Source organism: Triturus cristatus, chromosome 7 (assembly GCF_964204655.1).
Source record: "Triturus cristatus chromosome 7, aTriCri1.1, whole genome shotgun sequence".
Classification (NCBI taxonomy): Eukaryota; Metazoa; Chordata; class Amphibia; order Caudata; family Salamandridae; genus Triturus; species Triturus cristatus.
This window is the reverse complement of record NC_140590.1, coordinates 1131813080-1131825856: the sequence shown is the minus strand read 5'-3', so window position 1 is coordinate 1131825856 and position 12777 is coordinate 1131813080. Positions and strand designations below refer to the sequence as shown.

The 12777-nt window shown below is 47.1% G+C and overlaps 1 protein-coding gene across 10 annotated transcripts in view; it reads left to right on the top strand.

The window, feature by feature from the left end:
• The window catches only part of KIAA1191 (KIAA1191 ortholog), a 172511-nt gene extending 159967 nt beyond the window's left edge, over window positions 1-12544 (top strand). For all 10 annotated transcript variants that reach the window (XM_085618277.1, XM_085618271.1, XM_085618272.1 and 7 more), the window contains one exon: window positions 11245-12544. In XM_085618277.1, the coding sequence (XP_085474403.1) occupies window positions 11245-11453 (209 nt within the window). In that variant the 3' untranslated portion in view covers window positions 11454-12544. The remainder of the gene's footprint in view (window positions 1-11244) is intronic.
• Window positions 12545-12777: the final 233 nt, after the last annotated feature.

Here is a 12777-nt window from a genome sequence, read left to right as displayed (position 1 = left end):
TGGTTACGCATCTCAGGCTTCAAACCCGAGATCCAAAACAATATCCTCAACTTACCAGTTAACACGGAATTTTTATTTGGCCCAGACGCTGACACTACCCTAGAGAAAATAAAAAAGACACAGATACTGCCAAATCTATGGGGGCGCTACAAACCCAACAATTCTGTAGTGGCTCCTTTCGTCGCACTGGAAATAGGGGAACATCAAGGGGCCAGGGGTCACAACAACAGTATGCTAAAGGTGGCACACAAACCACCTACGACAAAAACAACAGGGGTGGATATCGTGGATCCAGCACCAAGGGCAGGGGACCTGGATATGGCAACACCAGGTCCTCCCCAAAGAACAAACAGTGACGCCCTCTCCCTACCCCCCGACCACTTAACACCTGTCGGGGGACGACTCCAGCTGTTCCTGTCCGCATGGAAGAACATCACCACAGACAGGTGGGTCAGGGACATCATTCAACATGGGTACTGTCTGGAACTAACTTCCACTCCACCCAACATACCACCAAAGCACCGTCCTATGTCAGCCGAACACTTAGATTTACTCCAGCAAGAGGTGCTTGCTATGCTCGCAAAAGGGGCCATAGAAGTAGTGCCCATCGCCCAGCAGGGCACAGGGGTGTACTCTCTGTACTTCTTGATCCCAAAAAAGGACGGCTCGCTCAGACCTATCCTAGACCTGCGACCCCTAAACCTATATATACTATCGGAGCATTTCCATATGCTCACCCTCCAACAGGTTCTCCCACTACTCAGTCAGGGGGATTTCCTAGCTACGCTAGACCTGAAGGATGCATACTTCCACATACCAATACACCCTTCACACAGGAAATACCTCAGATTCACTATTCAAGGGAATCACTATCCGTTCAAAGTTCTCCCCTTCGGAGTAACAACAGCACCCAGGGTCTTTACCAAGTGCCTGGCGACAGTGGCCGCGCATCTGCGAAGACAAAATATTCACGTCTTCCCCCCCCCCCTATTTGGACGATTGGCTAGTTCAGGCCAAGTCAGCACAACAATGTGCCACCCACATGTCCCACACCATTCACCTTCTTCACGATCTGGGATTCTCACTAAATTACCCAAAATCAAGTCTTCAACCTGCGCACGTACAACAGTACTTAGGCGCGACAATCAACACTCTGGCTGCCACAGCTCAGCCAACTTTAGTGACAATCAACAGCATGCAACTGCTGATCTCAAAATTCAAACCTCAACACTCCCTTCCGGCGCGAGTCTTCATGCAGTTGATAGGCATGATGGCCTCCTGCATCTTCATAGTCCCACACGCGAGACTACATATGCGCCCGCTTCAGGAGTGCTTAGCACGTCAATGGAATCAGGCTCTCACGGGCAACTAAAAGACCTAGTGTTGGTGAGCGGTCGGGCATACAACTCTCTGCATTGGTGGAATCCACAAAACCTTTGCAAGGGCCGACCGTTCCAAGAGCCTGTTCCACAAATAATACTGACAGCGGACGCATCTCTCCAGGGATGGGGAGCTCATGTACTCAATTACACAGTGCAGGGACTATGGACTACACAACAAAAGAAGATGCACATCAACCTTCTGGAACTGATGGCAATCTTCCTGGCGATGAAAGCATTCAAAGTACACCTGTGCAACAAGGTCGTGTTGATCCGGACGGACAACATGACTGCCATGTACTACATACAGAAACAGGGAGGAACACACTCTCCACAGCTGTCTCATCTAGCTCAGAGCATGTGGAAGTGGGCCATTCAGAGGAACATATTCCTCATGGCGGAACACCTCCCAGGCAAGGACAACCAGATGGCGGATCTGCTCAGCAGACACAGCCACCAGATGCACGAGTGGGAGTTACACCCATCAGTACTCCAACCGTACTTCCAGCAGTGGGGTCATCCAGAGATAGACCTATTCGCCACAAGGGAAAACGCAAAATGCCAAACCTTTGCCGCCAGGTTCCCACATCCACAGTCGCAGGGCAATGCGATATGGATGAACTGGTCCGGCAAATTTGCGTACGCTTTTCCCCCAGCGCCGCTGATACAGCTGGTGGCACGCAAACTGCGACAGCACTCACTGACACTCATCCTGGTTGCTCCAACATGGGCACGCCAGCCATGGTACACCACCTTTCTGGAACTTTCCGTGGTGCCGCATCAAAGGCTGCTGATCAAACCCGCGCTTTTGACGCAGAACCATGGAGAAATTCAGCACCCAGATCCGCAACAGCTGAACCTGGCAATCTGGCTCCTGAAGTCCTAGAGTTTGGCTACCTAAACCTGCCACCTGACTGTATGGAGATCATTAAGGAAGCTAGGAGACCCACTACCAGAGCTTGCTATGCAGCCAAATGGAAGAGGTTTGTCATTTATTGCAACAACAATTACATTAACCCGCTAGACGCATCTATTCAGAACATAATCTGCTATCTATTACACCTATACTGATGCAATCTGGCATACACCTCAATACGTGTCCATTTAACAGCAATAGCAGCCTATCTCCAAAACAGGCAGCACCTCTCTTTATTCAGAGTGCCTGCTATCAAAGCCTTCTTGGAAGGACTTAAACGGGTGATTCCCCCAAGGCACCCCCCAGCACCGGTGTGGAACCTCAACTTAGTCCTCACCAGACTAATGGGTCCACCCTTTGAACCTCTCCATTCTTGTGAGATTCAATTCCTCACCTGGAAAGTGGCTTTCCTGGTTGCCATCACTTCCTTAAGAAGAGTTAGTGAACTCCAGGCACTAACCATTCAGGAGCTATTTATACAAGTTCACGCAAACCGGGTCGTACTACGTACCAACCCCAAATTCATGCCTAAAGTAATATCGCAGTTCCACATGAACCAAACCATTGAACTGCCTGTTTTCTTTCAAAACCCACAAAATGTCGCTGAGAGGATGCTCCACACACTAGATGTAAAGAGGGCCCTCATGTACTATATTGACAGAACTAAAACCTTTAGGAAGACTAAACAACTCTTCGTTGCCTTCTCTCCACAACACAAAGGCAACGCCATTTCCAAAACAGGTATAGCCAGATGGATCGTTAAATGTATCCAAATTTGTTATCAAAAAGCTAAACGCACATTAACGATTCCACCACGAGCCCACTCAACACGGAAGTTAGGGGCGTCCATGGCTTTCCTGGGAAACATTCCTTTACAGGAAATATGTAGAGCAGCCACATGGTCCACTAGACATACATTTACCAAACATTACTGTGTAGATGTACACTCAAAACAGCAGGCAGCTGTAGGACAGGCTGTTCTCAAAACTCTTTTTCAGACTGCTGCAGCTGGCACGGGTAGCCGCCGCTAATAGGAGGTACTGCTGTGTATTCTATGCACAGATATGAATTCAGCAGCCCACATGCCTCGAACTGAATATGCTACTTACCAGTATGCATCTGTTCTTGGCATGTAGGGCTGCTGACATTCATATCGCCCACCCTCCTCCCCGGCGCCTGTCGCAGCTGCAGCTCTCAGAATTACTGTATAGCATGGTCATCACTTCCTGTATCTACTCCATCACTGCCACAATGGCGAAAAACAATCTGGGGATGGAGAGGATGCCCATGCGCACTGTGGTCCAGGGGAGGAGTCACCCATCTCAGAATACTTCGAAGACTCTTCCAGGACAACAATGTGCAATCATCCGGACCCAACACTAGGCGGCGATCTATGCACAGATATGAATGTCAGCAGCCCTACATGCCAAGAACAGATGCATACTGGTAAGTAGCATATTCATTCGGCACCGAAGAAATCCACACCAAGCTCCGTTCCGAAGCCATCGGTGTCGAAACCTGGCCTCTCTGTGCCGACCAAACATAAATCCCTCGGCACCGAAGCTCCCGTGCCGAAGCCTGCCTCTGCACCGAACAAAAAATCGGAGGCCCCGAAAAAGCATGGCACGGATCAACCGAAGAAGCCAATGGCTTCGAAAACATCGGCACTGACGGATGAATCGGTGCCGGAGGAGCTATTCACGCCAGATCCTCGACAAAAGACTTTAACAAAGGATCCAAAGACTGAACATTTGACTTTGTCGTCAAAGAAAAGACCTTTAGACAAGCCAGCTCCTCCTCCACCGCCAAAACGGAAGGACTCTGCCACATCTCCTTTCAGAGTACCCTTCCCACCACCTCCACCTCCCCCCATCTCCGCCCCCACCTTCTCCACCCTTGCCTCATCGCTCTCCAACCCCGTCTCCAGACCCTGATGACCAAGGGGATCCATACTATGATCTAACAGATGCCCCACAGGACCCTACTCCTCCGGGCACATCCGACCCATGGGAGGATTATCATAATCCAGATGTCCCAGATGTGCCTCAGGATGATCTTTATCCATCCAGGCCATCTCCACCAGAGGACTCCCTGGGGTTCCACCACTTACTACAACGGGCGGCACACTATCATGGGGTGGAGTTGCACAGTGATCCAGTTGAGGAAGACTTCCTACTTGACACTTTTGACATCGCAGATAAATCTACTGCCATATTACCCATGCTTAAAGGAGTGACCAAACATGCGGCAGAGGTTTTCAGAGACCCAGTCAGGGCTAGGGTCTTAAACCCCAGAATAGAGAGAAAATATAAGGCAGCCCCCACAGATCCTGCCTATATTAAAGGACCTGTGCCCTTAGACTCATTAGTGGTATCCACAACTAGAAAGCGATCCAATTCTCAGTCATCTGGTGAGGCTCCACCACCCGATAAGGAATCCAAGCTCTTGGATGCGTCAGGCAAACGCACCGCCTCGCAAGCTGCCAATATGTGGCGCATCGCCAACACGCAAGCGCTGCTGGCACGGTACGACAGCGCACTATGATGAGCTGGAGGCTATCATGCAACATCTCCCAGAAAAATATAAAAATAAGGCTCATGAACTGATACAAGAGGGAAAGATCATTACCAACACCTCTATTAAATGTGCACTTGACGCAGCAGACACAGCTTCCACGGCTATAAACACCATTGGTTTGCTTCGCCGCCACGCCTGGCTCAGAATCTCAGGCTTCAAGCCGGAGGTCCAAGCATCTATATTGAACCACCCGTTTGACCAACAACACTTATTTGGCCCAAAAGTAGACGAAGCCCTGGAAAAAATGAAAAAGGATACAGATACGGCAAAGTCTATGGGAGCATTACAATCCCACACTCCTAGACGCTCCTTTCGCCGTTCCTCCTTTCGAGGCACTGGCAGGGGTTACTCTGCCGATAACGTCTCTACGTCCTACAAGTCCCCTCCTCAGACTACCTTCACAAAGGGCTATCAAAGAGGTGGATATAGAGGGAACAATAATAAGGGAGGGGCAAAACCAGCACCGCCCGTTCTGCCACACCGCCCACACAATGACTTTCCCCCGCTCCCCCCAGACCATTCCACTCCAGTCGGGGGCAGACTACAAGACTTTTTTTTCAAACTTGGGAGACCATAACATCAGACAAATGGGTGACCCAAATTATTCGGTCAGGGTACTGTCTCGAACTAACATCTACCCCCCAAATATTCCACCCAGGCACCGTACAATGTCACAAGAACATACCACACTGCTGAAACAAGAGGTGATCTCCCTCCTGCAAAAACAAGCTATAGAGCAGGTCCCCATCAATCAGGGGTCTCCTCTCTGTACTTTCTGATACCAAAGAGAGACGAGACCCTACGGCCCATTCGAGACCTCCGGCCTCTAAATGCATACATACATTCAGACCATTTTCACATGGTAACTCTCCAACAAGTTCTCCCACTCTTCTGCCAGGACGACTTTCTCACTACCCTGGACTTGAAAGACGCATACTTTCATATTCCAATACACCCTTCTCACAGAAAGTACCTCAGATTTGTAGTGGACGGCCAACATTATCAGTTCAAGGTTCTCCCCTTCGGGGTCCCGACCGCACCAAGAGTGTTTACCAAATGCCTAGCAGTAGTGGCGGCACACCTCAGAAGACAACACATTCACGTCTTCCCTTACTTGGACGACTGGCTAATAAAAGCCGCGTCCTAAAACCAGTGTGTGCAACATAAAACACTACCATCCAATTACTCCACCAGCTAGGTTTCACAGTGAACCACCAAAAGTCCCAGCTGATACCATCTAACACAAAGCAATACCTTGGTGCCACTATAGACACCTCAAAAGCTATAGCCTATCCCACTTCAGCCAGGATCGCAAGCATACAAGCCTTGCGCCAAAAATTCATTCTTCAGCACTCTCTCCCAGCAAGAGTGTTTATGAAGCTAATGGGGATGATGGCATCTTGCATCTTCATAGTGCCTCATGCAAGACTCCACATGCGTCCACTCCAAGAGTGCCTAGCACGCCAGTGGAACCAGGCCCAGGGGCAGCTAACGGATCTGGTGTTGGTGGACGGTCGCACCCATCGCTCTCTGCAGTGGTGGAACACCACAAACCTTTCCAAAGGGCGACCGTTCCTGGACCCGGTTCCTCAGGTAATTCTAACAACGAACGCATCGCTCTCCGGCTGGGGAGCGCACCTATTACACCTTACAGTGCAAGGTATATGGACGCCACAACAAAAGTTACTCCACATCAACCATCTGGAGTTATTGGCGATCTTTCTAGCCCTGAAATAGTTTCAAAAACAAATCTCAGCCAAAGCAGTCCTCATTCACACAGACAATATGACTGCAATGTACTACATTCAAAAACAGGGGGGGGACACACTCTCCACAGCTCTCTCGTTTAGCACAGAGCATATGGAGATGGGCAATCCCACAAAAAATCTTTCTCCTGGCACAACACGTCCCAGGGATACGAGACACCATGGCAGATCTGCTCAGCAGACAAACGCAGCAAATGCACGAATGGGAACTGCATCCACAAGTTCTTCACCCATTCTTTCACAAGTGGGGTCATCCTCAGATAGACCTCTTCGCCACCCTGGAAAACAAAAAATGCCCAAGCTTCGCCGCCAGATACCCACACCCATTGTCCAAAGGCAATGCGATATGGATGAACTGGTCAGGCAAATTTGCATACGCCTTTCCACCTCTCCCGCTAATTCCATAAGTGGTAAGGAAGCTACAACAGCACTCCCTCACACTCATTCTGGTAGCTCCAACATGGGCCAGGCAGCCATGGTACACCACGCTACTACAGCTCTCAGTGGTACCACATCAAAAACTGCACCTGTCCCCATGCCTCCTAACCCAGAACCATGGAGAAATCAGGCACCCGGACCCAGCTCAGCTCAACCTTGCGATCTGGCTCCTGAAATCTTAGAATTTGGATACCTTAACCTTCCCCCTGATTGCATGAACATTATCAGGGAAGCCAGACGTCCTACCACTCGAGCATGCTATGCCACTAAGTGGAAGAGATTTGTTGTTTACTGCCGTAACAATACAATCAACCTTTTTAGATGTATCCATACAGCACATTATATGCTACCTGCTCCATCTACAGAGGTGTAACCTGGCATACTCATCCATCCGTTTACACTGAGCCGCAATTGCTGCTTACCTGCAAAACAGACAGCATTTATCACTTTTCAGAGTGCCTGCTATTAAAGCTTTCATGGATGGCCTTAAAAGAGTAATTCTGCCCAGGGTACCACCCTCACCTGTGTGGAATCTAAACGTAGTTCTTACAAGGCTGATGGGTCCCCCTTTCGAACCAATGCATAAATGTGAGCTGCAGTTCCTTACTTGGAAAACAGCTTTTCTCGTGGCTATCACTTCCCTTAGAAGGGTTAGTGAAATACAAGCGTTCACTATACAAGAACCCTTTCTACAGATAGATCACAGCAAGATAATACTTCGCACAAATCCTAAATTTCTGCCCAAGGTCATTTCCCCCTTCCATCTCAATCAATCGGTGGAATTACCGTTTTTTTTCTCGCAACCTCAATCTGTTGCGGAAAGGGCTCTACATACACTTGATGTTAAAAGGGCTTTACTTTACTACATACAAAGAATGCAATCTTTCAGAAAGACTGAACAGTGGGTTGACCACTTTGGCACACTATATGATATAAGTGACGCTATGGTCCCTACAGCTTGTCTGGATCCCCACCATAACCAAGACAAAGAGCTGAATGCTCCCTCTCTTTTTCCCTTAGACCTTATTTTTGATTGTACTGAGGTCCTTATGGCATTGACTGAAAGCCCCTCTGGGAAGGCCCCCGGCCCTGACTGTGTTCCTATTGACGTTTTTAAAGCACAGCTGGACTTATGGGCCCCCCTGTTAACAAACGTCCTAAATTCCCTGAATTAAACAGGTTTTATAGACACATGGCCTGAAGCGGTCGTTGTCCCGATTTTTAAAAAGGGTGATAGGAACAATCCATCTAACTACCGCCCTATCTCTTTGCTCGACTCTCTCATGAAAGTCGCAGGGCGCATTATTTTAAATCGGATGCATGACTGGTTGGGTGAACATGACATTATTTCAAATTTACAATATGGTTTTAGACAGGGCAGAGGTACTATTGAGCAAGGTCTGAATTTGACCCGTATTATTGCAAAATATACTCGGGCAAGAAAGGGGAACCTGTTCGTGACCTTTGTAGACCTCAGTTCTGCATTTGACTGCGTTAACCATGAGATGCTTTGGGAATCCCTGGCCGAGATTGGCATTGAGCTCCCCATTCTCGCCTTTATTAAAGAGCTATATAGGGGTGCATCAGCTCGTGTCAGATATGGCAGACGAGGAGAGTGCTCGGATAGGTTTTACATTAAAAGAGGTGTAAGGCAGGGCTGCATTTTAGCTCCCTTACTGTTCACTCTCTATATAAATTCAGTAGGCCAGTATTTTAACAGAAATTATCATGACTACCCCACTGTAAATGGGAAACCCATATTACTTTACGCGGATGACGCCGCAATTATGTCAGAACCGCATGGGCCTCCAACGTGCAGTAAATGATTTCACAGAATTCATGTCACACCGAGGCCTAAAAATTAATGCATCAAAGACTTTTACCATGTCTTGCGGCCTGGGAATAGGGAAAAGAAAATGCTCCATTTTCATTAACGGTAGCAAGCTTGAAAGTGTTGATAGGTTCCCCTATTTGGGCATTACCTTCGAGAAGAAGGGCTCCTGGCGGGCTGCTGCCCAAGCTAGAGGAGTTGCCTTTTCTAAAGCCATAGGGGCACTTATAAATTTCTCGAAAAAACTAGGGGGACGGCCGATCATCCCCTTATCACAGATCTACCGTGCCAAGTGCGTTTCCACATGCACATATGGATCAGGGATTTGGGGTATTGACCAGGCAGACCCCATACAACGCTCTGAGAACCGTTTTCTAAGATACCTTTTGGCAACACCACCCGGCACTTCTGTTTCTGTTTTGCATAAAGAACTTGGTTTTACATATATTATGGACATGATAAAATCTGCACCCGTTATATTATGGCATAAAGTGTGGACTACTCCTGAAACACACCTCAACAGGGAAATTATTATGGACTGTCTCAGCCTGAGCAATGTGCATAGTTTAAAATGGCTGAACTCTGTCAGAAAGATGCTACACGACATGGGACACCCAGAATTTTTCACTGATCCAGCCACCCTAAATAACATCCCTAGAGTGACTCTAAAACGCTTGGCCATTAGCCACCTGGCAAATCGACGCTGGATCACTGAAAACACCAAGTATACTGTACAGGAACATCAACTCTGCACTACTGTGGAAGGGATGCAACACTATCTTTCTGTAATTCCTTCTCCTTTCTCCCGCATGCTCGTGACCCGGCTCCGCACTGACACTTTTTTCAGACTGTTGACATTCCCTAATCAGAACTGTTGGTCGAGAAACTTGGAGAAATGCCCATGTGATGGCCTGTCATCTCAGTCCAACATTCACTGCATCCTTTTTTGTAAATTTTACCAACTGCCAAGGGTTGCCTATTTGAAACCGCTGCTCACATCCTGGGGACTTCGCTCCTGCAGGGCAGCCTATCTTAAAATGAAAGCTTTAGACAGCCCTCTAGCTATCGCAGTGATTTCTTTTTATTTAAAAAAGATTTTAATGACTAGGGCTTCTATGCACCCATAAAAGAACACATTGCTTTTATGCTCATTTATTGAATTTGATATGTCTACTATCACTCTTTTAAACTTTTATTTCATGATGTGATAATGTAATTTTATTGTACTTTTATGATAATGCTTTTGCATGTCAAAATAAAGAATTTTGACTTGACTAAACAGTTGTTTGTCTCGTTCTCTCTACCGCATAAAGGCAACCCCATCTCAAAATCAGGGATAGCTAGGTGGATTGTAAAGTGCATACAAATTTGCTATCCCAAAGAAAAAAGAACATCTGTTCCACCTAAAGCCCACTCTACAAGAAAGATAGGGGCTTCTATGGCTTTTCTAGGGAACATACCCTTAGATGACATCTGCAAAGCAGCCACATGGTCAACACCGCACACCTTCACAAAACATTACTGTGTAGACGTGCACTCCAAACAACAAGCTAGTGTGGGCCAGGCTGTACTAAAGACACTGTTTCAAACCACTGCAACGGATACCGGTGGTCGCCGCTAGGGTTGGGTACTGCTATATAATCTATGCACAGTGTATAATCTGCAGCTCATATGCCTCGAACGAAATATGCTACTTACCAGTATGCATCTGTTCTTGGCATGTAGAGCTGCAGATCTATACACGCCCACCCGCCTCCCCGGCTACCTGTATCCGTTCCAGTCTATCTTATTTAGATACAACACACATGGGTTTCTTTACTATTATCACTACGCTCCATCTTTTCCCTGCTGGCGAAAAATCTGAGGATGGAGCCGAAGCCCATGCGCAGTACGGACCGAAGGAGGAGTCCCGAACTCGTGACTTCCAAACATTGTCCAAGAAGAAAAACAAACTGCAAACATCCGGGCCCAACACCAGATGGCGATCTATGCACAGTGTATAGCTCTGCAGCTCTACATGCCAAGAACAGATGCATACTGGTAAGTAGCATATTCCTTGTCTGTTTTGGGCTAAGCACTGTGAATGAAACGTGAAATTAACTTCTTTTATAACTTGGTGACTTAAAACAATTAGGTTTACCCCTGATGGACTTTTAAACTATTCCCTCCACTGTAAAAATTTTTTGCTTTTGCAATACTGTTCCTAATGTAAGATACTTACTGCTGTAATGTGTGGATTGCATTTTCCCCGAGCTGATGCATGCATTTTCGTGCTTCTGTATCCTTGTCATTCGCTTGTGTGATCTGTTGATCTGTAACACTTCCTCTCGCCCACAGGAGGGTTCACTGTGCAGTCCTACAAAGGTGCTCAGAAGCCCAGTCCTATGGAGTTGATGCGTGCCCAGACCACCCGGATTGCAGATGACCCACGCACACTCAAACCACCCAAGATGGATTTTCCAAAGGTTGAGGGCAGTACTCTGATTACTCGCACTCACAACCTTAAGCCTCGTGATATGAATATCCTGACACCAACTGGATTCTAAAGTCCTTAGATCCACGCTCCCTCGGCAGCTCGAGGCCCTCGGACTTGATCAGTGAAGTGAAAGGTGTGCCATAGTATTGCTTCTTACATCTGGACTGCATGTCCTGCGAAAGTGGAGCAATGGTTTATTACTTTGCTAACCAAGCTTGACTTCCCTCTTATTTCACACGCAAACACTACTAAAATATGGTGGTTCAGTTTTAGAAGTGGTAAGTAGGCCAGTATTGCTGACCAACAAGACTTGATGGTTTCATCTTTGGTTTACCCCTCTGTACCGCCTCCTACTTGACGGCACACTGTAGAACAGATTGCTGGCCAGTTTACTTGATTTAATTTGTATACATTTCTGTACACTTATTACAAAAATGCCAGCGGTCCTCTATTAACATACTTCAAGTTCAGGATTTGTATGTACTGCTGTAGTGGTATGTGTAGAAGCCAACAATGTGGTCAGCCGCATCATGTTCAATTTGTTGTACGGGGTGGCAGGATGATGACCTGGAGTTCTAAATGTACATTGCTGGTGCCAGTAAGGGTTTTTTGGCCAGTGTGGACTGCATCTCCAGCATTGAATTAGATGGGACACAACTTAGAAATAAAGATGTGTGAATGCCAATCTAGTTGCAGGTGACAGGACGGGCAAACAGGTTAATTGTAATTGTATTTTTTTTTAATTTAAACTCGCTGTCTCACTCTAGTAATATAACCAAATGGCGCACTCCTTCGAGACTGTATAATACTGGGACCATCAAATTACGTCTTTCCGTTCTTGTGCCAGAACGTAGTCCAGTGTCATCAGGGCAGTGGACACAACAGAGCACACGTATAGGCTCTTCAGCTGAAGCTTTTATGTTAAAAGCTGTAGTACTTCCCTGTCTCCCACCCTGATTCATGTATAAAACCCGAGCACTTGAAGACTGCTGAGAGAACGAGTACGCTTCCCCAGCTGTGACCAATGCTCACTGATAAACTGTATTCAGATTATTTAAGAAGCAGCTGTCTGAAGAAGCTGATTATTTGATTTTATGTGTCACTAGTTTGTGCCTTTTTGTTGAAGAATAAATGTATCAGTCAATACTGTTGAACTAAAAACGTCTTAATTTTATTGATTCATTCCGAACTGCCGTACTTAGGACTACCTCAATGCCACTTGTGGTTTCTTGCTGTTCTAGACCTGTGAACCAGCACATGCACAGATATATGGGATATGCCAGTGACGTTGGGTCTAGTTAATCTGTAAACCAAGATCCGTATTACCATACAGGCACCCTTTTTATTATGGTGAATGCATTGGCTTCAGGGCAGATGCGAACTTGAGCTGCCTA